This window comes from Xiphophorus maculatus, chromosome 19 (genome assembly GCF_002775205.1).
Source record: "Xiphophorus maculatus strain JP 163 A chromosome 19, X_maculatus-5.0-male, whole genome shotgun sequence".
In the NCBI taxonomy this organism is placed as follows: Eukaryota; Metazoa; Chordata; class Actinopteri; order Cyprinodontiformes; family Poeciliidae; genus Xiphophorus; species Xiphophorus maculatus.
In genome coordinates this window covers 9,394,748-9,420,285 of record NC_036461.1, presented here as the reverse complement: position 1 = coordinate 9,420,285, position 25,538 = coordinate 9,394,748, and the positions used below count along the sequence as shown (strand labels likewise).

The window sequence follows — 25,538 nt, the reverse complement described above, 5'->3', positions numbered from 1 at the left end:
TCTGACCTTCCAGCAATAGAACAACTAAACAGACAAAACTAAAATAGGTCTCTAAATGTGCAAAGATTTTACAGATAGATTTTACCCCCAACAGACATGCAGTTGTAACTGTAGCAAAAGCTGTTTCTGTCAAGTAGTTCTTCAGGTGTGGCTGAGTACATGTAACAATTTTCACATTTTTATCTGTAAAAGATTTTGTCAAGCAGGTATAATTTTCCTGCCACTTTACAATTATCCATCACCTTGTTTTAGTCTGACATTAAATTCCAGTAAAGTTCACAAACACTGTGGCTGCAATGTGAAAAAAAAGAAAGAGTAGAGTGAATACTTTGGCAACGCAAAGTATTTTTTAACTGTACATCTTAAAATAATGGTAATTTGTTGTTTATGTCTAGGACTCTGTTGATAATAAAATCCACATTTAAGTGTTTTTGATTTTAAAACAATTGGAGCCGGTTTGCTTCTTTGTAAACCCCTTTACATCTCTAATGAGCTACATATAATCCTAACTTTATTTTTTAATGATCTAATCCCACTTTTTCTTTTTTCAGCAATTCATGGTACATTTTGCTTTAGTATTTTTGTTTGCCTTGATGAATTGAAAGCATAAAGATACCAGAGAATAAAAGAATATCACAGTTTATTTGTCACACTAAAATGTAAAAACTTTCAGACGTTGTTCACAAAAGCATTCATTACCAAACTGCCAACTCTAAAATCAAGACAACTGAAAAAAACGCCTGAAAAATCAGACAATGCAGAATTAAGCTACTCAGCTTTTCCATAATCAGTTAATAGGAGGCACCTTTGCTCAATACAGATGGAACGCATAGTGTGAGAAAGGGCTTCTTGTCAATGAATGGCATCTAGTTTTTACTCACACACACAACACACAGTTCTTCATCTACACACAGCCTGCAATACAAGAAATGCTATGACACAAATACTAGGTCACGTACGTTTTCAGTCAGTACTGTAAGAAAATATTTTTGTTAGAAAGCAGAAAACAGTTCAGATCAAATGCTTACATACACTCTTGATGGGGATGACTGCCATAATAATAAGGGTGTTTTATTGATGCATTTGAATTGTTCCTTTAAGCAGACAATACAACAGACAACTTCAATAATTTGTATAAATATAACAGTCAAGAATTGGACACAAAAGCATTAATCTAAACTTGAATCTTTTCTAATGGACAAATAGTAAAATCTACACATATAGATAGGAGAAAATCCAAATTAAATAGAAAATTGAGCATCCAATTCTCACTGTAGTCCCCAATTAATATGGTGTTCATGCCAATAATAAGTGCATGTAAACTTCTGACCTGCACTATACAACATTAGAGTACAGATCTTGTAAAAGTGACTAAAACTCCCAGGAGTCCATCCACTTAAGGCCAGCCATGGCGCTGCCTGGCTCGTGTGCAAGAGGACCCGTCATGCCGTAGGACAGTGGATGAAACATGTAGAAACTGAGAAAAGAAGAATCAGAAGGATTTAAAAAAGCTCAGAGACTCCTTACTTATATTAAATGCAGAGATATCCAAAATAAATCATAATAAAAGAAGCCCATGCAACACTCAATAGAACTGCTATATTTTAAAACTTAATTTTGGTCTGATCACAGAACAAAGTAGGGAGGAAAGCTTCAATGATTGACCATAACTTCTAGCCAATTAAATAGGCAGTTTATATCAATCTTACCATTAAACATAAAAGGTTTAGGAATATAAGAAGCATCAAATTGAATAAGCTACTGTGCGTTGCAAAAGTATGTATACACCTTGAACTTTCAAGTAGCCCTGACCTTTCAGGAGGATTCACTAGTCCTTCTGATGGTAAAAAATGTGTAAAAATTCATTGGGTATGAATAGTTTTGCAAAGTACTGTAAATCAAAGATGGATAACCACAAACATCCTCTTAAAAGTGGACATCACACACAAACAAGATAGAGCTTCACTTAGCTCACCTGTATAGAACAGTAAATAAAAGTATCATCTGCCCTCCTCTCTGCAACCAATCAGAATAGGGTTGGCATAGTAACAGATCGGCATTTCTCAGCAGAGTGTCTAATGTAACTCCTGTGAAACAAAAAATAGTTCAAAACACCAAACAATCATCATGACATCGTAGGCTCCCTTTAACAACACTGTCCAATCACTGTAGCACCTTCACAATATTCTATTCCTGAGACTGAAACTCTCACAATGCCTTTCAAACATAAGGTATGCATAAAAATCTCTTTCAGAAATTCTTAGATCTGACTTAATTATAGCTCTTTAGCTCGCTTGTATTTTTAAAATAAATTCCTTATGACAAAACAATTGATGACAGTTACCTACATAAGATAAATGATTAAAAATGGGATTTGTAGTCATGGAGTCTTACACTGCCATCAATATTTGGTAAAATCCCCCTGAGTATTTGCCCACTTGAAACAAACAAACATGAATGCATGCATGCATACATGCATAAATGCACGCACGTACGTACGAATGTATGTATGCATGCCTCCCTCCCTCTAACACCCTTGTCTCTAGTGGGGTCGGGAGGGGTGCTGGTCTCCAGCTAACATTCCGGGCGAGAGGCGGGGTACACCCTGGACAGGTCGCCAGTCTGTCGCAGGGCCCACTTGAAACAGCAGAGTTAATTTAAATCAGAAGGTTTCCTGGCAACTGGTGCCAATCTAGACTATTTTTGTGCATTATGGTCAGAACTATACTGGAAGACTGCTTAATTAATTCTAAAAGCAGTTTTACTGTTTGTGGTTAAATAAATCATTAAAATTCCCACATTAATGACATTGTCTTCTATGATGAGTGTATATAAATCTCTGACAAGCACTGCATTAAAAAGTCATAATGCAGTCACTGAGACAGACTGTGTTAGGATTCAGAGACTTTGTGTAATTCTAGATGTCAATGCTCATTCTCATCCTAACCACTCAGTTCTGCCCTCTCCTCTAACTCTCACTTACAGTCTGATAATTAACTAGGGTAATAACGTAAAATACATGAGAATTTAGCACCTGTCAGCATGCTACTGAAGAGCATTGCAGGAAAGTAGTGATGATAGTAGAGGACACGGCCCATGATGTAGAAGGGGGCGTAGTGCAGCAGCCAGCCGAGCAGCAGAAGTCCACCTCCTCCCGTGAGAACTTCGGAATGCTCTGAAACAAGCACAATTTTTTTTATTTAAAATGTCAATGTTTAAAATATCAAGTCATCCTCATAGTTGAAATTTACCTAATCTTTCCTGCTGCAGCGATATTCCTCTTTGAATAGCTATAGATGACACTGCCACCATGATGAGATACAACCCCAAGCTGGCCAGATTTATCCACCAGACCACCTGAAAAAGACGAGAGAATGGAATGTTAGCTAGAAGATCAGAAAGGCAGGAAAATAAACAAAGTTTAAAGGACTTACAGGGTTCCCCAGTAAGTAGACACGATATTCCGTCTCATTTACACCTGAAAACCTCAATCCCTTCACAAATAAAAAAAACAAACATTTGACATAGAGTAATGCTAACTGAATTTCATGAAAATAAAGCAAAAATAAGTGTACACACCTGGTAGTTGATGGGCCAGTGCCAAGGTTTGGAGTTCATTTCATTGTCTTTAGGTTTCAAGCCACTATTACCCTAAAGTGAGATGTTTTGTTTTGTTGTTTTAAAGTAGCACATTTAGATCATGTTTATCATCTTCTCACTGTTACTCACCCTTATCATGACTATATGAGACTCCAGCAAGATTTCCAGAAAATTAGGCTTCAGTAGTGAAAGGCTAATGTTGGGTACTGCCAAAACAAACCACATAAAGATAAATTAAAAGATTATTCAAAAGTGTTCCTTATCAAGAAAAATAAGAAAAGCTTAGGTATATTTGGAAAAATGTGCCTCATACATCTGGGATTGATGTGATCCTCGATGTTCCACTGAGAGCTTGGAGTCTCCTTCAGGTACGGACTGCAGGTCACCTCCACCTGCTCCCAGCCCCTGCAGAAAAACAAAACTTGATGGGCATGTCGATCATTCGTGAAAAACAAGGCCACACCAGAGTTGAAAATATGAGAAGATTCACCACTTCGGAAGAGTCTTGCCAGATGAATACAGCACGCAGCCCGTGGCTTTGTGCAGAAAGCGAACTTTGCTGCGCAGCACCTTCACCAGGTCGCCCCTCCGGCCTCCACAAACCTCCACTTGCCACAGGTCGTTAGTGTCACCTGTTCCGTTCTAAGAGAGGGACAAATGTGCTTAAGTAGACATGCAAAAGTCCAAATCTAATGTGTTATTTTTATTAGCTGCGTACAATAAAGTAGTAGTTCTACAATGCTCTGTAGAAAGGTTTATATTCCTGGAACCTTTTTCAACATTCTGTTACATCATGGCATATATACAGTACATAGTAGTTATTGATTTCAGTCTGGGACAAAACGGAGGCATGTTTTTAACACATTTTTTATAAATGTAAATCAGAAAATGTTGGCTTTTCTCATAAGCCAACAAAGTGCTTGTTGGCTTATGAGTCTAAGTGGATGGCCATGTCTTGGTAAGTTTGCAGATGTTCAATACGCCTCACATTTTTTTCAGTGATGATGAAACATTACTCTCCAAATACTGCTTTAAACCTCTCTACAACTTCATCCCTGACATTTCTGCTGTGTTACTTCGTCTTCGTAATGCTGTTTTTCTATGAGTTTTTCTATGAGAGCCTCTACGGCTCTCATAGAAAAGCTGAGAAAATTTACGCACAGATGGACTCTTTTTCTTGGATAGCTAAAATATGGAGGCGATTGATCACACTCAACATTATGAAGCAATATCAAAAAAAAGGGGGCTGAATACAAACATTCTCTGCTTTTCAGAGCTTTATCTGTAAAATCTTTGGAAGACCGTGCGTCACTTTACAAGCATTCAAAAAACTGAATCGCCCTGTCACAAAATAAACTACAGAGAAGTTGGTGAAGATAACATGGCAAACCGTGTGCATAAATACTTTTATTAGACATACGTTAAAGATACACTCACAATTCCATAACCTGTAACTTGGAAGTGCTTCTTGGTCAGAGGAGCTTGATGGAGGTGGCTGTGAAGGTTACGGGTTGTTCTGAAAGAAAAGGTGCAGTCAAAGCTACGCACAGAGTTTGGACTTCTGTTAGCAAACGTCAGGATTGGTACTTACTCTTTGTGCTCTAGCCGAATGATGTCACCATGACGAACCAAATCAGGAATCTCTGACTGAGCTAATTAAAGATAAACAATACACAGCAACTTTCAAGTAACTATAAAACATGATGAACAAGCTGCTTCTGCCTCATATAACTGACGCTATCACGAAAATGCATATAAAAATCTCAAAGAAGGATCTAACTGAGCATTAAAGTCCACAACTAATCAGTCAATAAGCACAATTCTCTTACTGTCATTATCTGGTTTTTGAACCAGCCACATGTTGTTGTAGTCTTTGTGGAGGTAAGCTGTCACCTGTTGATGAAAACAAATCTTAAATCAAAGTAAATTTATCCGACATAAGTGAAACATTCAACTTGTAGCCTGACCTGCTGCTGCTTCGCCCCAACTCCCTCGGGGTATAAGTGCCAGTGGGAGTGCAGATAACCTCCAGCAATACGGAGATTTTTCACAGTAATGGTGGAGCCATATGCCAGATCTGCATTGGAGAAACAACATGCTCAGGAAATTATGAAAAACACATAAATACAAACATCCACTGAGCAGAAAGTAAGACTTTTTCTATAAGAGGTTTTTATGATTTGAGGAGCCAAAAATTATAGCTCTGCTGATTTTGTTAAAAATCTTAATGTTTAATTTTTATTTATTTACAGTATATTATCCTCTGGATAAATGCACTTAAAGATAGAATACAAGATTGTGTCTCTCCATTGAAAACATTTTTTTTAGGCTTTCTGATAAACTTTACCAAAAGTTTTGAAAAAAATATTGGTACACCTCTGTCAAAGAAAACTGATAGATCAACTATGTAATAAAAATAGTTGCTTAAAAAACAAACTACTGTAGCTTGTCTTTATAAGAAAGTAGTACGTAAAGAAAAGAGCATAAATAATGTAACCATGGGGACATGTAAACCGAGTGTGTGTTCTGTAATTATTGACAATGATGTTAAAGAAGGAAATTCTGCTGGGTAAAATATTAAAATCAAGCAGTGATGTGGCAAATCAAAGATAAAACACATCAATGAAAAAAATCTATGTAATTATTAAGCAAAGAAAAGTAAAGATAAGAAATATAATGGTTCATTTTTCATCTTTCCTATACTTATACAGACCTGAAAAATTGTTAAAGAATATTCCAGTATTTTCATATTTCTGTAGAAAACCCGTTTGAGTGACGATTGTAGGTTTGTCTCTCTTTAATAGCAGGGTACCAACAATTTTGTCCTTGTTGCTTAAGTTTTCAAACAAGTTGATCCAAGTTCAACTTGCAGACAGATTAGAGGAATATCAACATTGTTGTCAGTTTTTTTGTACAATCACATTTGCTTTCATTCCCAGTCATGTTTAGGACTCACACTCTGGCATGGACACGTTGTACAGGTTGTTCCCAATGAGACGCGACTGGAAAGTCGAACTAAAGAAACCATCGCCTGGCCCACTACCGAAAGAAAAAAAGTCGTGACTCAAGTGGGAAGACATCATTATACAGTGATCATACTGTGTTTAACTCTCTCCCTTACCTTTTATTCAACAGAGCAAAGTGAACTGCAAATACTGCCACATATAGGAATAGTGGAAGCAAGATAAGGCCGACAACACGGGCCAGGAAGTGCTTTGCAACATCCATCTGAAAGTTAAACAAGATTATGAGGCAATAAAGTCGCCAGTTAATTTCAACAATGCAAACAGTTTTCCCTAAAAGAAATGCTGCAGTTTACCAGTGAGAGACTCAGGTCGCCTAAAATCCTCCAGAGTTCTCCAGCTGTGTTCAGGCCCACCAGGAGGATAACAAACAGACCCACAAACTTCACCCCGAGAGCACCAGCAAGAGCAGCACCGCACAGTACGAGCCACAGCCACCAGGGGGCAGTAAAAGGCCTGGAGCTCTGCTGGTTGAACTTGATCATACTGAGCACGGCAGCCATGATGAAAAACATGAGGATGGGATCTAACAGGATGTACTGAGAGATGGTGATGCAGCCTGTGTCTGTGGCAGCAAGGGGATTAGACGAAGAATGTCTTCAGTTTATCATAAATAAACATTCATTAAGTTATAGATTTGGATCATAATTGACATTACATCATATGTCTTTTCCATCTTCACATTTCAGTTTTTATTTTATTTAGGAAAAAATAAGTGGAAACTTGAAAGTGTAGTTAATTTTATTCAGTGTTCGGTGCAAACCATGATCACTAACCAAATATGAGCAGGGCGGCTGTGATGAGAGCAGCAGTGTGAGAACGAGACAGCTCCTGCACAATGAGGTAAGCAAAGATTGGCAGGAAGGACCCCAATATGGCGCAAAACTGTACAAAAACAGGCCTGAGGTTACCAGACAAACCTTAATTATAGTTTCTTATTAAATATATGCATATGTGAAAGGCAGCATACCCCTCTCATTCCCCAGTAGTTGTGGTCTTCATATTTGTCTCCCGGCTTTACAAAAGGAAAGGTGCCATCATAGCCAGTCATATAACCAGCAAGAGCAATCAGCATCTGCAAGAGAGATCAACACATTAACACAGCAGGTTCACAAGAAGTCATTTCTGATGGTTACCCAAACCATTTTCCTTCACCCTTTCTTGCATTTCCTATAGTTACTGTTAAGATCTTCTACTGAGAAATAGGTGATCCTTACAAGAAACTAGTACATCACCACCTTCCACATGGGTAACATAGAATAGCGTTTTTGTTTGTTACACTAACACATTTTAAAGAAAGAAATACAATGCTCTATTTTCCTTTGCTAACAAAGAAGAACTGAAAATGAAATCAAATAAAATACTGTGAGCTATTTTTAAAACAAGAATTGATATAAAGTTCACTTTCTAGATGTGCAAAGCTGGTGGAGAAATTCAAACCTGGAAGCACAGCAAAAGGTGCTTTGTCAAAATATTGACTCAAATAATGTTCCTTCCACTCCACAATTACGTGTTACCTTATGTTGGTCTATCAGTTTAAATCCTGACTCAATGAATTAATCTCTCCATTTGCTGCTGCTGCTCTATAGAAACAACTATGAGACCAAACCGCTTACAAATATAGGACTAAGGGCTAAGAATGAAGGAGTAGGGGTGAAGAGGGATCTCTGAAATCTTTACAAAACTAATACTCAACCAGCTCACCTTTCCAAGAGGAGGATGCACATCAAAAAAGAAAGTTCTGTTGATGTAGTAGCTTCCCATTTTTCCAAAGTGAGTCTCATCCCAACTAAAACACAAAGAACACATTACTCAAACATGCTGAAGTGGTGTACTAACATAGAGGAGATTAGGAGCCTTACTCACCACACATGAGGGGGTTCTGTTATCTTATAGAGCCGTGTAGCGAAAGATAGTCCTGTTACTACAATGAGAAGCAATTGGTTTGGGGAATCAACACTTGCTCTGGCTGAAAAATCACCAGATGATCCATTTGAGCAGGGGCTGTCATCTTGTTTGATCTTTGATTCTGGAGTGATTGGAGATTGATGGGTCTGCTCTGGAGATGGGAAGACCTTCCGGTTTCGTAATGTTGAACTGTCCCTCGTTTTGTGCCACTGAGAAATACATTCTTCTTTTTCCATTAGCAAATAACACCTTTTTAAATGACCACCGAATGTGTAGCTACAGACTCATACGGCTCTTATTATGCCCTACTAAAAGAGGTAAACAACATATAACAGCTATAAAAATAAATTTAATAGAAAATATCAGCTCTCATTATTGTAAACACCATCAGTACATTTAATGTTACCTCTCTCACTTAACAAATTAGCAGACATGGTCATCAGATATGATATCCCCGAGCTTCAAAACATTTTGTGTGGGAAACTAGTTTTACAGCAAAATATCCTTCTCGATCAACTGGCGATTAAATCCAAGTTAGCTGGTGCAAATAGCCGTAATTTATCGTTATAGGCAACTAAATGCTACAGTGGAGCATTACGAATACAAAGACATATGGATTGCGTTGCCTTCTGGGAAATGTATTGAAACAAAAACGAGGCGAACACATTACTTGTTGAAGCTGTTTCACAGAGAGAACGCTAATTCCCAAAATCCCTCTTCTCTCTTCCCAGTACGGAAAGCCGGAAGGATAATTTCGTAAGGGGGCGGGAGGAGTTGGAATAACTGGAGCTCCTGGTCAGACCCTTGGCGCTCTCAATAAGACCAACATTTTTTATTATACGAATCTACAAATCTAAATGTGACAGGAAGGAGATAAATCCTGATGACTGAAAACAACAAACCCCCCCCAACAAGATAATAATAAAAAACAGCTAGGAAAGCGCTATATACGCATTATTAAAATTCAACCACTAGAGGGCAGCATCACATAATATATACAGTAATTCTATCTATCTATCTATCTATCTATCTATCTATCTATCTATCTATCTATCTATCTATCTATCTATCTATCTATCTATCTATCTATCTATCTATCTATCTATCTATCTATCTATCTATCTATCTATCTATCTATCTATCTATCTATCTATCTATCTATCTATCTATCTATCTATCTATCTATCTATCTATCTTTGAAAACCATGTTTCATTGTCCTTCCATTCTATAACTACTAATAAAATATGTGGTTGTAGTGTGACATAATACAGAAAGCTTTGAATGGCACCGTCTATTCCCAATTTGTATCTTTAGTGACATTATTTAGTGGACATAATTTCACCACTGAATTGTTTAACTTTTGATAATAACGTTAAAGAATTTTACACTTTTTGACCAAACCCAGATCTTATTTTCTGATAATTTAAACTCATAACTTACTGCAGAGTATGGTGAACTATACTGTCACTGCTTTATAAGCAATTGTCTGAATATTCATTCTTTCTTGCAGTGCATCGAGTACCATACAGAAGAAATCATCACAATTTGTTTTTTGTTATTTATTTTGATGACTGATACAGATTACAGTCAGGAGGTAAACAAAATGAACAGTCAAGATACCGACCACAGCTTTACAACATTTGTCTGTAGTTAATATTGTTTGAAAGACTTTAAATAGCTCAGCGTTAACCGCATTTATAGTCTCCAGTCCAAATCAGGCAAATATTTGAACAACAGAGCAAAGAACAGTTGGCTTCATATAAAAACATTTGTAAAACTGCAGATTAAAAATCTAGAAAGATGGCCAGTGGCATAAATTATCAGCTTTAATCATCATGTCCAGGTGTTATCAGGTCTAAATGTGCTACAGAGAATACCTGCTGATGATTATAGACAAGCCATTTATGTCTGATGATGTTGTCTATAAACCATAAATTACACAGTCATTCAAAAGAAACGGGAATAAATCATGTTTACTGTTATAAAAAATGCTGCAATGTTGTGATTGACATAAGCAGGTGCTTGCATTACAAAATTGTTATTTCTTAACAGTGGTGCCACTTGCAAAAAATATATATATTTATATAACTCATAGTCTGCTCCACAGGGCAGGGTATACACAGAGTTCCTATGGTACAGTGTCACTCTTCTCATACAGAAAAAGAAATGCTTTAAAGACATTTTTACAAACAGATATAAATCTACAAAAGCTAGAAATGGTGGCTTTTTTTTTCTTTCATTTGATGTGCAATGTCAAATATAGTATTGATTTTGCTAGATAGCACTAAGAGAATATGTTAAGAGAGTGCACACTTCTCAAAGACAGATAAGGAACATAAAATGTGTTAGGGAAAATTTTGTGTGCAGTGGCAGGAGGGCAGCTTGAGAGGAGAGCCATGATGATCAGACCTAAAACTACTCAGTTTAGGTACTTGTCTGGATCCGGACTCAACTTAGATTCACCAATAGTCAGCTGTCTAATCAGAAATTTCACTAAATAGAAATGGAAAGAGGTTGGCAATTTTTTTGTCAGGTGAACTATTTTTGTGTTGGTTTGGGCAAATTTCACATGCAAAATGACATAATTTACACCAATTATTTTCAAACAAGGTATAACAAAGACTTTATCTGACTGAAAGTCATTGTTCAAACATGAAAAGTTCCTAAACACTCTTAGCAACTTTGTAGAGTAAAGTACAAATGGTAAAACAATTCAATTATGTTTATTTCAAGGAAATACAAGAGTTACCACTAAGTGTGGCACTGGTATTTTTGTAAAAAAAAAAAAAAAAAATGTTTTAATTCTTTTCAATCTAATTAGAGAGAGTATTTTTATTTTAGAAATTATTTCAAAAATAACACTTGCAGAATAAAATACAAATGCATTCTTACACATCTTTACAAGGGGTGCCAATAAATGTGGAGGACACTTGGGCATGGTCTGAAGAAGTATTCCTTTTTCTCTGTGACAATGGTCAATAAATTCAATGGCAAATAAAATCAATTTCTCGTTATTTCAGAATTTCTTGCAGAAAATGCAAACAAGGCTTGTTTTTTCTTTTCATTTCTTTAAAAATAAAAGCATGAAACAGATCAATACTATTATAAGAGAAAGAAATGGGGGTTAGTATTACATTTCATTTTTTGAAAATGGTCCTAAACAGTCTACTGGGAGCACCATTTTCTGAACATCTCACAGAACCTCATATACATGTACAGTCTGTCAAAGCTTGTGGAGCTTTTAACGTGAAAGTTTGGGTGATCGGTTCAGAAATCCTGAAGAAAGGCAGCTGTGGGAAAAATTCTGTTTGTTGACCCAGATAGATATAAGACGATATATGACATATTTCTTCAGAAATTCCTTCTCTTTAAAATGTACATTATTCATCTAATCACAGAGTCTCTGTGAGAAATGAGAGGAATCAAGTCTAACCTCTGAAACCGGATGCTTTCTAAACTTTCAGAGGCCCGTCATGTCAATGAAATAAATAACAAACTTCGAAAAAGTGAATTGACAGAGAAAATACAGTGGGAAATATATAAACAGATCAATTTGCCTGGGGTCACTCAATATATGAAAGAATCAGTCTCAAAAACAATCCCTTTAAGGCAAACAGAAATGTGGTGAACAATAAATCCCGTGTAATACATTCAATGCACATTTCCTGGTCCTCTTGAATACGTAACAGGGGAAGGGATTTGAGAAAGCTTGTGTACGTTTGTGTGCGTCAGCAACATGTGGGGAGAAAAGCTTGGACGAACAGTGTTACTGTTGGAGGTTTAGTGCCGAGCTCTCTGGTGGACAGAGCACGGGGATGATGATGGTTTTAAGAAGCAGGAAAAGTTTGTTTCTCTTTCAGTTTTCTGCCCCCCTGAATGTGGACTCTGGGATTGCTGAGATGCATTTATGTGGCTTGGCGGAGGCCACGAAGCCGGGCAGGCAGGTGCACTTGTAGGACCCCTCGGTGTTGATGCACTGGCCGTTCTGACACAACGGGACCTTGTCACTGATGTCCTCACATTCGTTTATGTCTGCAGGGTAGAGGGAGACGTAACAAGCCAGTAAGCAGGGTGATTCAACAGCCGCCAGCAGCACATCTGTTGCTGAGTGGCCTCGTGGGTGTTAAAGCTAACATAATTTATATTTCCTACTCCTTGGCCTGCTTTCTTTAATTCCTCCTTTCTTCCTTCCCTTTTCTTGTAATTCCAGCATTTTCTGTCAGTCTGAATTTCTCGAAAGCAAAGGACTCAAGCAGATGGTGACCACTGAGTTTTGTTGACCTAAATAGCAGCTTGCAAACAAACCAAACATAACAAAAAACTGGGTTATTAACTGTACTTCTGCAGATCCCACACCTGCATATTCTGCTAATACCAGCTCTGCTAAGGCAGAAACAGTTGCTAATGGCAGCATCATGCTCTGGGGATGCTTTTTTCAGTAGGGACAGAGAAGAGCTGCAGAGTTGATTGGAGAAAATTTTTTTGCAGAAAATTTCAGTTTCTAGATATACAAAACTGGCAGAGACATGTCTTTAAATGCAGCTGCTTTGGCAGACAAATGTGGCTCTACTTTGTTGAGTTAGAGACCGGAATACAAATGCACATCATAAAATAATTTTTTTTTACCTTTCCCAAATTTTTGAAAATGGTGTATCACAATTATGCACTATATTGTGCTGGTCTCACATTAAATAAAATGGAACTGAAGATGATAAAATTATAAAATGCAAAAGAAAAAAAAACACTTCAAGTGGTAAAATATTTTTGTTTACCAGGACATACACTAACTAGTATAATTTCCCCTTTGACTACAGCATGAACAATAGGTAACACAATGTTTTCGCATAAATATAGGGAACATTTTTATCACAAAATAAAGAAATTAAGAAAAAAGCATAAAATTAAAGTGACAATGTCTTTCTGGCTTACCAGGTTCAATTAAAAATAATGTTTATCTAAGAAAAATACGTCTTTTACATGTTGCCTAATACATGATCTGAAACACAGAAAAAAACACTCAAGTGTGTGTCAGTTGAGCTTTAACTGTTGAACGCTGGATGCTTAGAAATTGCATTAAAAATGCGTCCGACAGTGTTTCCTTTTGGCCTTCAGCTGTTTCCTTTTTTCATCTCGGGAGGTCTGAGTGTCTTTTTCCGAGCATTCAGTCTCAAATGACCCTCATTCTGCTTACGTCATGTCCTGCTGGGGAAATTCGAGAGGCTGCATTTCTAAAAGGACGCATGGCACAGGTTGCACAGCTCCCACGTGTTTCCTCAGAGTTCAGTCACTCTGCATGGGAAGACAACTGGCCTTGGAGGCCATAAGCCCATACAGAAACAGAAGGCTCCAATCATCACCTCAGGACTGCTAAACAGCCTCACTTTTTTCTAAGACAAACAAAATACCTCTAAAGAGATATAATATTTCATGCGATATATGTGTGGCTAAAATTCAAGGCCTCCTCATTCTTGGCAGAGAGCAACATACAAATTTAAGACCAAAAGTGAGTGATGTTTTAAGGAGTGCACTGCTTTCATTACTTTTATATAAAACCTAATCTCATGCAAGGTTGTTAAACTCAAAGCTTCTCCTTGAGAGAGATGATGTAAAGGATACTGAAATCATCCAAAGATATGACTCTGAACAGCTTATGCTTGAAGGCCGAGTATCAGATTTTGCTTTCAGCTTCGACAGGAAAACTTTACAGTAAACCAATTAATGTGATTTCTTACTGCATTGATGAAGAGATTCTTATGACGCAGTCCTTCAAATTCTTAATGCATGAGATGCAGAGGGAAAGAACCCACCTATGCAGGCCATCTTATCCAGGTTAAGTTCGTAACCATCGAAGCAGTCGCAGGTATAGCCCTCTCGAACACGAACGCAGCGTCCATTATCACATCCGTTCAGGATCCCACACTCTTCCGCTTGGAGACCCTCAAAGCTGTCGTAACGCCGCTCTGATCAGACAGATGCAGACAGATAGTCAGACAGACAGGCTATTAGTTATAGAGCACATCAGAAACAGCTACCTAAAAGTAATTTGCTTTCTACTCATTGCATGCAAATTATTTGTGAGCATGAGTTACTTTAATGTTTAGAATACAAGGCAGAAACTTGGATGAATCTTTTTGGTTTCTACTCTAGATCAGTGCTTCCTGGCAAGTTTTAGATGCTTCCCTGCTTTAGCACACTTAATTTCAATTGACAGCTGATTAACAGGCTTTTGCTGAAGTTTATTCACTTGAATCATCTGTGTTGAAGCAGGGTAACATATAGCACATACAGGGCAGTGTGTCTTGAGGAGCAGGGTTGATCTGGAGGACGTGAAGTATGTTTTACCTGTATAGCGATCCAGTGGTTGGGGTTGGCTCCCACCTGGACGTAGGACTGGGACACGAAAGGGTGGTTGCGGGTTGTTGTAGTCACTGTCAGTAAATATGGGAACACTTTCAGGAATGCCACCGCCATAGTTATCCCAGTATGGAGGAAGCCCTGGCTCTTCAATGCCATACTCATATCCTATCTGCTCTCGAAGGCTGTCTGCGCCTTCTGTCCAAGGCAGGTTGCACATGGAAGCATAATCAACTGCACGACAGATCAAAGTAAAACGTTAAAGTTTGTTACAGTAATCAAAATTTTACAAGAAAACCAGAGTCTGATGTGCATTCTGCTTCTCACCAGAAGTTTTCCTGGGGCAGAGTGCACACTGTCCCCAGGCGACGCCGTACAGGCAGCAGCATTCAGTGAATGTTGTTCTGAGCTCCTGAATCGGTTCTGCACAAATGTTGTTCCCTTCAAGTCGGCGCCAGCAAATATTTGCGTTCACATCCTGATCAGAACCTATGATGCCTTGGAGAGAAAGAAGAAGATTTTACAAAAATGAGTAGAGGAAGTGTTTAAATAAAGGTTAGATCAGAGCAGCATTACATTTCACACCTTAAAAACCAGGGTAAAAAGAAATACTGCACATTAGTGGATGTCAGACCTTCTGTTGTGTTGGGACTGACGCAGCGGTGCTGTGTGCTGTCCAGGACTAGCGGAGGACTACAGAAACAGTTGAACGATCCTGCCGTGTTCACACATGCTCCGTTTTCACAAGGGTTTCCAAATCCACACTCATCATAATCTGGCCATATACGAACAAGAATGGAACAAATCCATCAGGGAAGATTCAAAATACGTGAAAATATTATTGTATTAGCTTTGGCATTGTTATTGTTTTTCCCTCATTTACAAAAAAAGAAATTTGACAGTCTTGAAATATTTCCAGTTGCAAAAAACATGGACAAAGAAAGAAAGATGGTTGGTAGCACACCATACAGCAGGAAGGAAAGAAAGAGCGAATGAGGAAACACCACAAAAAAGAAGCCAAGAAGGAAGGATGCAGTGTTAGAACAATGAAAGAGGAAATACAGTCGAAAAATAAATATGTATAAATATGTCCCTTTACCACCTGTTTCTTCATAATTCCACTCAGCTGTCTAAAATAAAGCAGCTACAGAAAAGAGATTCAGAGGTCTGTTATTCTGTTTTAGATTAATTATATTTATTCTTGCACATTTTTATTTGAAACCTTTGTGTGAATGCTGTGATATTGTGGGATTTTTACATTTATATATTAAAAAATTGATTTAAAATACAACCTAAGCTGGTATGGTTATCTTTGCACAAAAACTAAAAATAAAATGACAAACTTTTTGCTTTTATTTAAAACTGTAATGAACCAGTTATTTCTATTGCTGCCGCTAAAAATAATATAACACCTTCATTATTACAGTTAGAATAATCAGATGTATGACCTTTACTTGTTTTGATTTTAAACAGAAAAAAATGGATTTGTTTAATAATGTTCTATTCTTTTTAGCATAAAACAAGTGTAACAGTCAATATTAAGAAATCAGGCCACCTGCTGCACTCGGCTTGTTAATATCCTTACAGATTACTAGCTAACGTTTTACAACAATTTCAAATTATGTTGCCCACTAATGCTACCAGTGGGTGGTGCTCTTTTTTCGTTTTCACACCATCACTGCCCATGTTTTTAGTAACAGGGAAATATTTCTTAACAGCAAAATTTGCTTTGTAAATGAGAAAAAAGTGTCAGAGTTTTTTTTTTTTATCAGCCAGGTGATCGCCACCAGCTGATAAAACAACAAGTGGGTTTTATAGCTGGAGAAAATGTTTAGTCACATCATCACTTTGTTTGATCTGTTATTACTTAAACTGTAGAAATGATGATGGGTGTAAGTGGATTTGAAACTGCAGCTGTCTGGAACCTTGGCAAACATTCCTACAGACTGCATTACATATGTAGTAATTCACATTGTTGCTAACCAACAGTAGCAATAATTTCTGAAATTAAATTGTTATATATTTTTGCTTTGAATAACACTGACTGTTTTAATTAAGGTTGTCATAGTGTTAAAATCTCATGCAAGCACCTGGCATATGAGTCATGAAAAGATTAGTTGTGACTAATTCTTATTTTCTCTTTAGGATGTTTGAGAGATATTCTAGTTGTGGAAAAAAATCTGAATTCTTGATAAAAACTGTAGATAATTATATGAGATAATAGAAGGAAGGAGATAAATAAGAAATGCAGTCTACCTAAGAGAGATAATGTAAATTCTTACCCACACACTCAAGCCGGATTTTGTCGTAGAAATATCCAGACTGACAGTAGCAGGTATACCCAGAAAAGAAATTGGAACATTGCCCATTCTTGCATATCTCGCTTCCAAACATTTCACATTCATTTGCATCTGAAGAAAAGACAAATTCACACGTTACTGCTCAATGTAAAAAAAAAAAATCTCAAAATGCAATGATCATATTTCACCTTTCTGAACCAGTTTGATCTGTTATGAGCAAATATGCTCACCTTTGTAGCGGAGGTTTTCTCCATGACCCAGTAAAGAAGACCCAGGTAAAGTTAATATTCCGTTGCCATGGGGACACAACTGATTGTAATCATCTGTAAAATGCATAAAATGACCATCTAGGAGCTGAAATTAGGAAAACATCCATTTTCCAGAGAGTTGGCCTCATGCTGTACCTCTTCCTACAGGAGGACAGGGGTGGATCTCACAGTTGTCGCCCCAGCCGGCGCCGGCTGTGCAGCAGCATTCCTGCTTGGTGGTGTTACGAGACAAGACATTGTTGCAGATGTTGGCATCATTTAGATTATAATAGCAATCTTTCCTCTCTTCAGTTATGTGAGTGGATGGAGACTCCGGCTTAGTGTCAGGAACATCTGAAGACGAACAAAGAAAGCATTTCATTAGGATACAAAGTACATCACTAGAACTACTGTAAGAAAAATAACCAGTTACACAGGCACAGTGCCATACAACACTGTTCATCCTCTTACAGATTTCTTCTGTTGTTGCAGTTTTGTCACAAACTACATATTTCAAACCAAACAAATTTTAACATTAGGAAATGATAAACTGCATGAGCAGATATCAATATTTAGATATTTTAATAATAACTGATTCCTTTTTAAATTGTGAATAAAGTCTGATTGAACATGCTTATTGCAAAGCTGACATGCAGAATCAAGGAAGCCCCTAAATAAATCCTGTCCAACAACATAAGGTAGGCTAAAAGAGTGAAAAAGAAATCAACACATCACATGCTGACCAAAACAATGTAAGAATAAGTGGGAAACAAAGTCACTAATATTCAAGATTACTGGACTGTTTGCAGAGTTTTATTAAAAGCCTCAATGTTTTTAAATACACAAGTATTTAAAGTTTTTAAATGCACAAATACTACACTCCATGCTTCTGAGCTTCTGGCTGCTGACAAGGTGCTGTAAATGCGATGCGAGTTGTTTTATAGGCTTTGAGACTCTGGTGAATCACATCGAAAGCAAATTATCCACGGGTGAACAAAACATGGTCTAGTGGTCAACCCCACAAACATTTGGCCTATCAAAATTCCCCCAGGAGCGAATCAATGAGTCATTCACGAGGCTACAAAAGCCACTTATTAAATTTATCCAATTACTTTTTACCCAATGGGTATTGGTTTGAATGACTTCATCATTTTGGATTTACTAAGCTTATTTTTATCTGAAATTAAACTAGTTAGCAGATCTTAAAACATCCAATTGTGATCAAGTGACATAGGATCCTACACTTTATTGACACATCATCATGCTGTAACAACTATAAACTGCTTCTGCTTTCACCCTGCATCCATCAGCAGGCTGTGCGTTACCCTCGCCTGCTCATTTGTCCACTGTGATGGGCTCAGGCATTTCACTCCTAAGCTGCTGGCTTAGCCAAATGGAAACACTGGCATGTGAGTCAACACACCAATTCAGACTCACATGATTGATTCACACACGTCAAAAGCAAACAGAGGAATGTGCCAAAAGGCTATACAGAGGCATAACAGGAATTTAATGGCGAAGAAGAAGAAAAAACATCCCGAATGAGGGCGCGCCACTCAATAATGTAAATATGTTGAATTTTGTGTATACCCACTGTATTTGAATCGTTCAAAAAGCATTATCTCTTTCTTAACGTTACTTAAGGTCAATTTATGTAAAAGAAGAAGAAAGTACCTTAAGCTGCCAATAAGAAAATGCTATCTTTGTTTGTCTTCTAAATAAAGGAACTAGGTCTTTATATCATTATCTATCTCAGGGATTAGGCTAATGCAGATTTTTTGGAGGTGAACCACCCAAAGTCAGTCGCAGCCTTTAAAACAAATGGATACAGACAGATCTAAAAAAACATTTACAGAGGAGGCTATGTCCTCCTTGTCACCCTTGTTTGGATAATAAGAGACGGCTCATTAAACCAGGGAAAACTCCGTCTCCCGACGATAGGATAGAGAATTAAGTCCTCTGACTACTCATACCCATGGAGCGGCACTGGTTGGTTTCAGGATCAAATTCCTCATTGTCGTTGGGGCAGATGCACAGGAAGCTTCCGTCAAAGTTCTCACACAGGGCCTCTCCGCACCGCGCCGAGCTCATCTCACACTCGTTCAGGTCTGAAAACGCAGAGTAAGAGAGTTAAGCATGTTGTAAGCATGATTGGCACACAATCACAGTAAATTAAGCCTTACTACAACCACTGAATTACTTTGTTCTCAAGAACAGTCCATGTCCCATCAACCTTTGCAACACTGGACATGTCTAATCAGTAGGCTCTTTAGTTTCTTACAAAAATATTCAGACCTCCACCTTTTTCAACTTTTGTCTCAATACAACCACAATACAATACCCCCCCCAAAATATTGATTTTTTGGGGAGTATTATGTGATACTCAATGTAATACATCATTTTGAAATGTAAAAGCAAGTGAGTTTTTCAAATTTTTAACAAGTAAAAATCTGAAAGGTTTGCTGTGCTTTTATTCAGCTTTGTGCTTTCATTTATATACAGTATATGTGTGTGTATATATACATATATATATATATATATATATATATATACAGTACAGACCAAAAGTTTGGACACACCTTTTAATTCAATGAGTTTCCTTTATTTTCATGACTATTGACATTGTAGATTCACACTGAAGGCATCAAAACTATGAATAACACATGTGGAAATATGCACTAAACAAAAAAGTGTAAAACAACTGAAAATACCCCTTATGTTCTAGTTTCTTCAAAGTAGCAACCTTTTGCTGTGATTACTGCTTTGCACACACTCTGCAATTTCTTGATGAGCTTCAAGAGGTAGTCACCTGAAATGGTTTTCACTTCATAGGTGTGCCCTGTCAGGTTAATAAGTGGGATTTCTTGCCTTATAAATAGTCATGAAAATAAAGAAAACCCATTGAATTAGAAGGTGTGTCCAAACTTTTGGTCTGTAGTGTATATTTCAGTCTAGAACGTAGGCAATGTTTGCAGGATGTTGGTGTAGCAACTCTGATTTGCAAAAATATTGAATAAAGCTCAGTTGAAAGGATGAGTTCTAGTTTTGTGATATTCCTGACCCGTTTTTGTAAAACCAGGACTGCAAAAAATCACTTTTTCATCTTTAATATCTGAGCCAGAATTACCACCAGCTTTCAGCAGATAGCCATTTTTACATCGCAATCAGTGTAACAAAACGATTCACTCATTCTTTGAGAATGCATTGCCTTTTTGGCTGTAATGTACACAAACTGACATAAATATGTGCAGACTTTCCCCTAAGGATACAAAATGCCTTGTTTAAATAGGCAGAATAGAGATGCTGTTTCAGGAGCAGATCTGCTCTTGCATTTAGATTCAAATGTAGACCAATGCACAAACTCACAATTGCACAAACATAAAATCTCAGTTTCTAACCTCTCAATAATTCAGGTGATAGCAGTTACATACCAACACATCTGGTAATATCTCCGGGTGGGTTGGTGTACCCTTGGTCACAATGGCATAGGAAGGAATCGACTGTATTCTCGCAGAAGCCGTGGCTCCCACAGATGGTCTCATTGTTGCATTCATCGATATCTGCAAGGAGAGTTAGCACAACGTGAATATTTACACTTTCAATCTGCACAACAGACATTCAAACTGAATCCGTAAACACATGCCTTGCTTGTCCTAAATAACTGTACCACATGCAGACTACCACTCGGACCATTATATAACAACAGATCACTGCCATCATAACATGTCAGAAACAGTATATGGATGGTGTAATTTTTTACAGAGGTTTTCAAACTTTGCTGTTCATCATTCAACTTCAAATATTCGCTTTACAGCCAGTGAATGCAGCGTGGATCTGCCACAACCTCTCCATTGTGGCAAAGAAGTAAGAAGCTGCAGCCAAGTGTGCTGATACTTTACATGCTGTTTGGAAAAAACAGACTTCAGATCTGGCATGAAGACATTTTTTTGACATATTCCTGGCAAATATCAAAAACAGTCTTTTTAATAAATATGCTACAATGAACTTTTTTAAACAACAAAAATGCCTTTAGAGATTTTAAGGTGCTTTTTAGAGAACCTGGTGGATATCAAACACAGTAGTACAGTAGTAAATCATAAAGCAAGTTTGATAAATGTGAAGAAGAACATACTATTTGTCAGTAAAATGGAGGCTTGTTGAGGCTGTTAACATTGGACCTTCTCACAGCTCTGCTGATTCCCCACCAAGTGTTGTTTGACAGCAACATTTGTTAGCAATTTCTTACATACATGATTTAGTATTTCTTGGCATCTCCTGCAAAAGTAGAGAGGCCAAAGATCGAAACAGCAGAAGAATGAGGTTGATTATAATTGTTTAAAAAACAATCAGAGAGTTTATTGTTCACACTTTTGTCACATGATTTTGTCCTCTGGTCAGCTAGGCATGTCACTGGTTTCTGTCTGATGTCTCACTGGTTGCCAGGCCTGCTGACGCAAAATCTGTCCGTTTCCAGTTTTAGTAACTCATCTCAATTTGAGAAAAACACAATTACATCAAAATGTTAAGAAAAGAGATGCAGTTTGAGCAAGTTTACTAGCAGACATGTACATCTGATGATAAATACAATGAAAGCAAAACATTTCAGACATATAAAGGAAACAATTTATAGAATGAATGATAGAATGTTCATTATATGTGGAGCCATGGAAAAGTATTCATGGTTTGAATTTTTCACGTTATAAACAGTGCAGTTTATTGGGATTTTGTGTGATAGACTAACAGTGCTTAATTATGCAATAAAAGAGGAATTTATAGGTTTAAAACATTTTACAAGAGCCGGACAAAAACATAAATGAAGGGTAAAGGTTAGGGGTCTTTTATTTTGCTCCACAACTGCTGTGTGAGTTGAGAAAAGATAGAAAGCGGTTTAGAGAAACCACAACATGCTTGATTTGAAAGGTGCACACAGCCAGAGTCCTGTTCTCTCCTGCAGAACAGACAACTGGCTTTTCAGGGCTCTTGAGAACAGTAATCCTGAGTCAGTTTCTGTTCTGACTTGGAAATGCTTCTAACATACCTCAGGGGTCAGAGACAGGGGCTCCCACAAGCTAATAAACCCACACAGACAAAATCGTCTTTGTTGTTCACAGAACTTTTGTCAGGAAATGCTAAAGAACCAAAATTGCTAGAATATACTTGTGGGCTTGACTGGCTGCAAGATGAGAAGATGAAGGATGAACAGACGCATTCTGTACTGAAAACCGCCAGCCCACTCTATTTTCATTCTTGCTTGAGACTTAAACTGGAGGAAGCTGAAAGAAAATTCACAGAAATATTTCTGGGGCTGAGTCAAGGGTAGAATAATTAGTAAAGAGTTTGTGGAGCATTTTTATAAATTGTGCAGAACTCAAGTGTAGTTTTGAATGTTGGAATGAAACCGGCAGCCAGCTGGGAGGTCTGAGAGGGAAGGCTAATAAACAAAATCATCGGCGTCTGAAGGCAGCATTTCATTCATGTGTAAAACGGAGCAAAGAATCTGCTGCAAACCATATGCTGCAATGAGATGCAATCAGGTTATCATACTTGAAAGAATGCGAGCGTCAAGAACAAAACAAATATAATGGCCTTTATTTTTTGGGTATCTGAATATTTGAGTGACAGGAATACTCAACAAGCCATCTGCATGTGTCATCTAAGGAGAATTCAACATGCTAATCACAGCACTAATGGTTTGTGGGCAAAGAAAATGAAAAATTAAAAGAAAATGAGATAACTACACCAAGAGCTAACCTAACACCAGAAATGGGATGATTTTTTAAATACTTTTTCAATGTAATAATGACTTATTTAAGGACACTACCGGTGCTGTAAATTGACGGGGGAAAAATAACTAAATCAGAGAATAGAATAAGGAGTTTAAAGGAATGGGAGAAGCTGATTTTATTAACAACCATGTATCCTTATAATCTGACCAAGGAAAACCTGTTTCTGGATCAGGATGTGTTCTGATCTCTGTATAAAAAGGAATTATAGTGAGATGTATCTTACATGTCATCATATATGCACAGTGGTGGTGAAAATACACCACCACTGTGCACCCTACACTTTCCATACTTTCCCATATATTCTGGGCAAGAGTTGCTCGGAAATTTGTTCACGCCCATGTGAGTATAATGTGCCAGAGTATAATGTAAAAGCTGACTACATGACCAAATATTTCAAAACTTTTTCCACATTTACTGGGGGGCATATCCTGTAGACCAGTGGCATCCAACTCTCCTTCATGTCTAAAGTATTTCCCTACTGCCATCCACCTGAATGAGTGATTAACAGGTTCTGCAACACATGACAACATACTGAGGAAACATAGAAGCTTGTGAGCAAAACATGTCCTAATAACCTCATAGAGTTGAACCACTTTTGAAAAGGACTCCCACAAAGGACAACTTAGCAGTGGTGCAACCAGATTACTGAACCTCATAAGTACAGAAATTTGTAATTCTCTGAGGTTCACTGTAAGATCCACAAACTGTAACAACAAACAAACTCATCTGGTATATTGTGGTCATACCTCTATGACAAAAAGAGCTATCAAAGTGTAACAAATAAGTTAAAGTAATCTAAGTCCTATACATTTATACGAGGCAAGAGAGTAACCGCAGACAATTTCCTATTAAAGGAAAGTCTTATTAAAGACATGGAATAGCTTCAGGGAAGTTATGACTGAGTGTGACTAAAAACTAAAAACAATAACCACAGCATCAAGGAGGGCTTGTGTGCACTCATTATAGCACAATTGTGGGTGACGTTTGCTGTGGGAAAAAAAAAAAACGGTGTTTTTTCTTTTTATGTCATGGCGCCTAAATCTAAATGAGAGCAGGGAGCAGCGCCAACGACAACCGCTGTCCCCTCCGAAGGCATAACACCGGCTCTCGCAGAAACAGCAAATTACAGCGTTTGCTCCCTTTTTAAATATCGGCTGATTTTTACAAGCAGTCGAAAAAAGGCCATGAAGTAAGTGAGCTCCCCTCCTTGGACTTTTATTGAAGTGACGGCAGCATCTCCCACATATTCCCGTCATGAGGTGAAACAAGCTGCTGTTGTGTTTGGTGTTGGGGTAAGAGGTCAAGTTCTAATGTTGAGTCAGTGCTGAACTGGGAGTGTTTGGTGTCAAATCTCATGAAAACACAAGTAGCATTCAGAATTTATTAAAGAGTCAGACACATTTTGTTTCTTTACCTCTCATTGCTTTTACACAAGAAAACTAAATGTCCTGATGCTCCACAGTGTATCCTGCCAAGAATCTCATTCAGTCCCCAGAGTGTGTCACTGAACTGCAAACCCAAGGTCATCTTCTTAAAATGACGAGCTGAACAAGGACAGCATTAACGAGAAAAGCTGTTTGGAAGAAGCTGCAGAGATCTACAGTTCAGCTGGAAGAATCTCTCAAAAGGGAAATCGTAAATGACGACTGGCGAGAAGAAAGACAGAACTGTAAGAGTCTGTTTTGGTCTGGTGACACTAGGCCTGTCACGATAGCAAATTTTGCTGAGCGATTAATTGTCTCAAAAAATTATTGCGATAAACGATAATATTGTCTGAAGACCTTTTTACACTGATTTAATGGAAATGACGTAATAATGCATGTGATTTCCTGCCAAAGATAGATACACTTTATTTTCAAAAGAACACTTAACACTGGAACTGATAAACAAAATAAACAAAACAACCAAAAACAAAATGGATTCTCAGTCTCCATTAACAAAAAATGTACTTGATAAAAACTAAACAACATAAAGCCAAAGTGTAAATAAATACTGCATTCAACCAAAAGAGTGCAGATTATGAAGTCTGTATATTATGTTGCCCTTCAGTAATAATTAGATTTAAATAGAGAAGATGGGCACATCGACTACCTGATGCAATAGTTCACACTACAGATTTTTTGCTCCTATTTTTCCCCTTATGACAATCTTAAAACGTTGGTCTTCCTAAGATTGTGTGGTGTGTTATGGTAGATCCTCGTTGCCGCTCCGATCTAAATCAGGGTTTTCCCCGACTGGGAGCTTAACGCAGCCTGTTGAATGTGACAGGCAGCCAATCAGAAAGCGCGGATTCTCCTCCGTGTTTTCTGAGGGGAAAT

The 25,538-nt window shown here is 37.6% G+C and overlaps 2 protein-coding genes across 5 annotated transcripts in view; both read right to left on the bottom strand.

Annotated features, from left to right (window-relative positions):
- Nucleotides 1-623: 623 nt before the first annotated feature.
- pomt2 (protein O-mannosyltransferase 2) lies at nucleotides 624-9,184 on the bottom strand. Of its 2 annotated transcripts, none has more exons than XM_023352141.1 (20): nucleotides 8,490-9,184; nucleotides 8,328-8,412; nucleotides 7,594-7,698; nucleotides 7,400-7,508; nucleotides 6,920-7,188; nucleotides 6,722-6,828; nucleotides 6,557-6,639; nucleotides 5,568-5,677; nucleotides 5,430-5,493; nucleotides 5,192-5,252; nucleotides 5,038-5,116; nucleotides 4,091-4,242; nucleotides 3,914-4,005; nucleotides 3,730-3,806; nucleotides 3,580-3,651; nucleotides 3,435-3,494; nucleotides 3,252-3,357; nucleotides 3,035-3,175; nucleotides 1,976-2,016; nucleotides 624-1,477 (listed from the first exon to the last, which is right to left on the bottom strand). In XM_023352141.1, exons 1-20 carry the CDS (start codon nucleotides 8,765-8,767, stop codon nucleotides 1,397-1,399), a joined length of 2,172 nt encoding a protein of 723 aa, XP_023207909.1. In that variant the 5' UTR covers nucleotides 8,768-9,184; the 3' UTR covers nucleotides 624-1,396. The 2 variants fall into 2 exon arrangements, with proteins under 2 accessions (XP_023207909.1, XP_014331705.1); XM_014476219.2 differs by having other exon boundaries at nucleotides 1,976-2,087; nucleotides 8,490-9,182.
- A 2,195-nt stretch (nucleotides 9,185-11,379) lies between these two features.
- Nucleotides 11,380-25,538, bottom strand: part of ltbp2 (latent transforming growth factor beta binding protein 2) — a 105,126-nt gene continuing 90,967 nt past the window's right edge. For 2 of the 3 annotated variants that reach the window (XM_023352518.1, XM_023352520.1), the window contains 10 exons: nucleotides 20,866-20,994; nucleotides 19,408-19,542; nucleotides 17,591-17,788; nucleotides 17,417-17,509; nucleotides 17,169-17,297; nucleotides 15,521-15,661; nucleotides 15,214-15,384; nucleotides 14,875-15,120; nucleotides 14,340-14,492; nucleotides 11,380-12,564 (listed from right to left, as the gene is read on the bottom strand). In XM_023352518.1, coding sequence (XP_023208286.1) covers nucleotides 12,389-12,564; nucleotides 14,340-14,492; nucleotides 14,875-15,120; nucleotides 15,214-15,384; nucleotides 15,521-15,661; nucleotides 17,169-17,297; nucleotides 17,417-17,509; nucleotides 17,591-17,788; nucleotides 19,408-19,542; nucleotides 20,866-20,994 — 1,571 coding nt within the window. In that variant the 3' untranslated portion in view covers nucleotides 11,380-12,388. The remainder of the gene's footprint in view (nucleotides 12,565-14,339; nucleotides 14,493-14,874; nucleotides 15,121-15,213; nucleotides 15,385-15,520; nucleotides 15,662-17,168; nucleotides 17,298-17,416; nucleotides 17,510-17,590; nucleotides 17,789-19,407; nucleotides 19,543-20,865; nucleotides 20,995-25,538) is intronic. The other variant, XM_023352519.1, reaches the window with a different exon arrangement.

Excerpts from the sequence above, each read along its gene's own strand:
- pomt2 (XM_014476219.2), bottom strand. The coding sequence starts at position 8,767 with ATGGAAAAAGAAGAATGTATTTCTCAGTGGCACAAAACGAGGGACAGT. Across the intron at positions 3,176-3,251 it reads GCTGCAGCAGGAAAGATTAG|AGCATTCCGAAGTTCTCACG; the intron begins GTAAATTTCAAC and ends TGCTTGTTTCAG. Across the intron at positions 1,478-1,975 it reads TTATTTACTGTTCTATACAG|TTTCTACATGTTTCATCCAC; the intron begins GTGAGCTAAGTG and ends TTCTTTTCTCAG.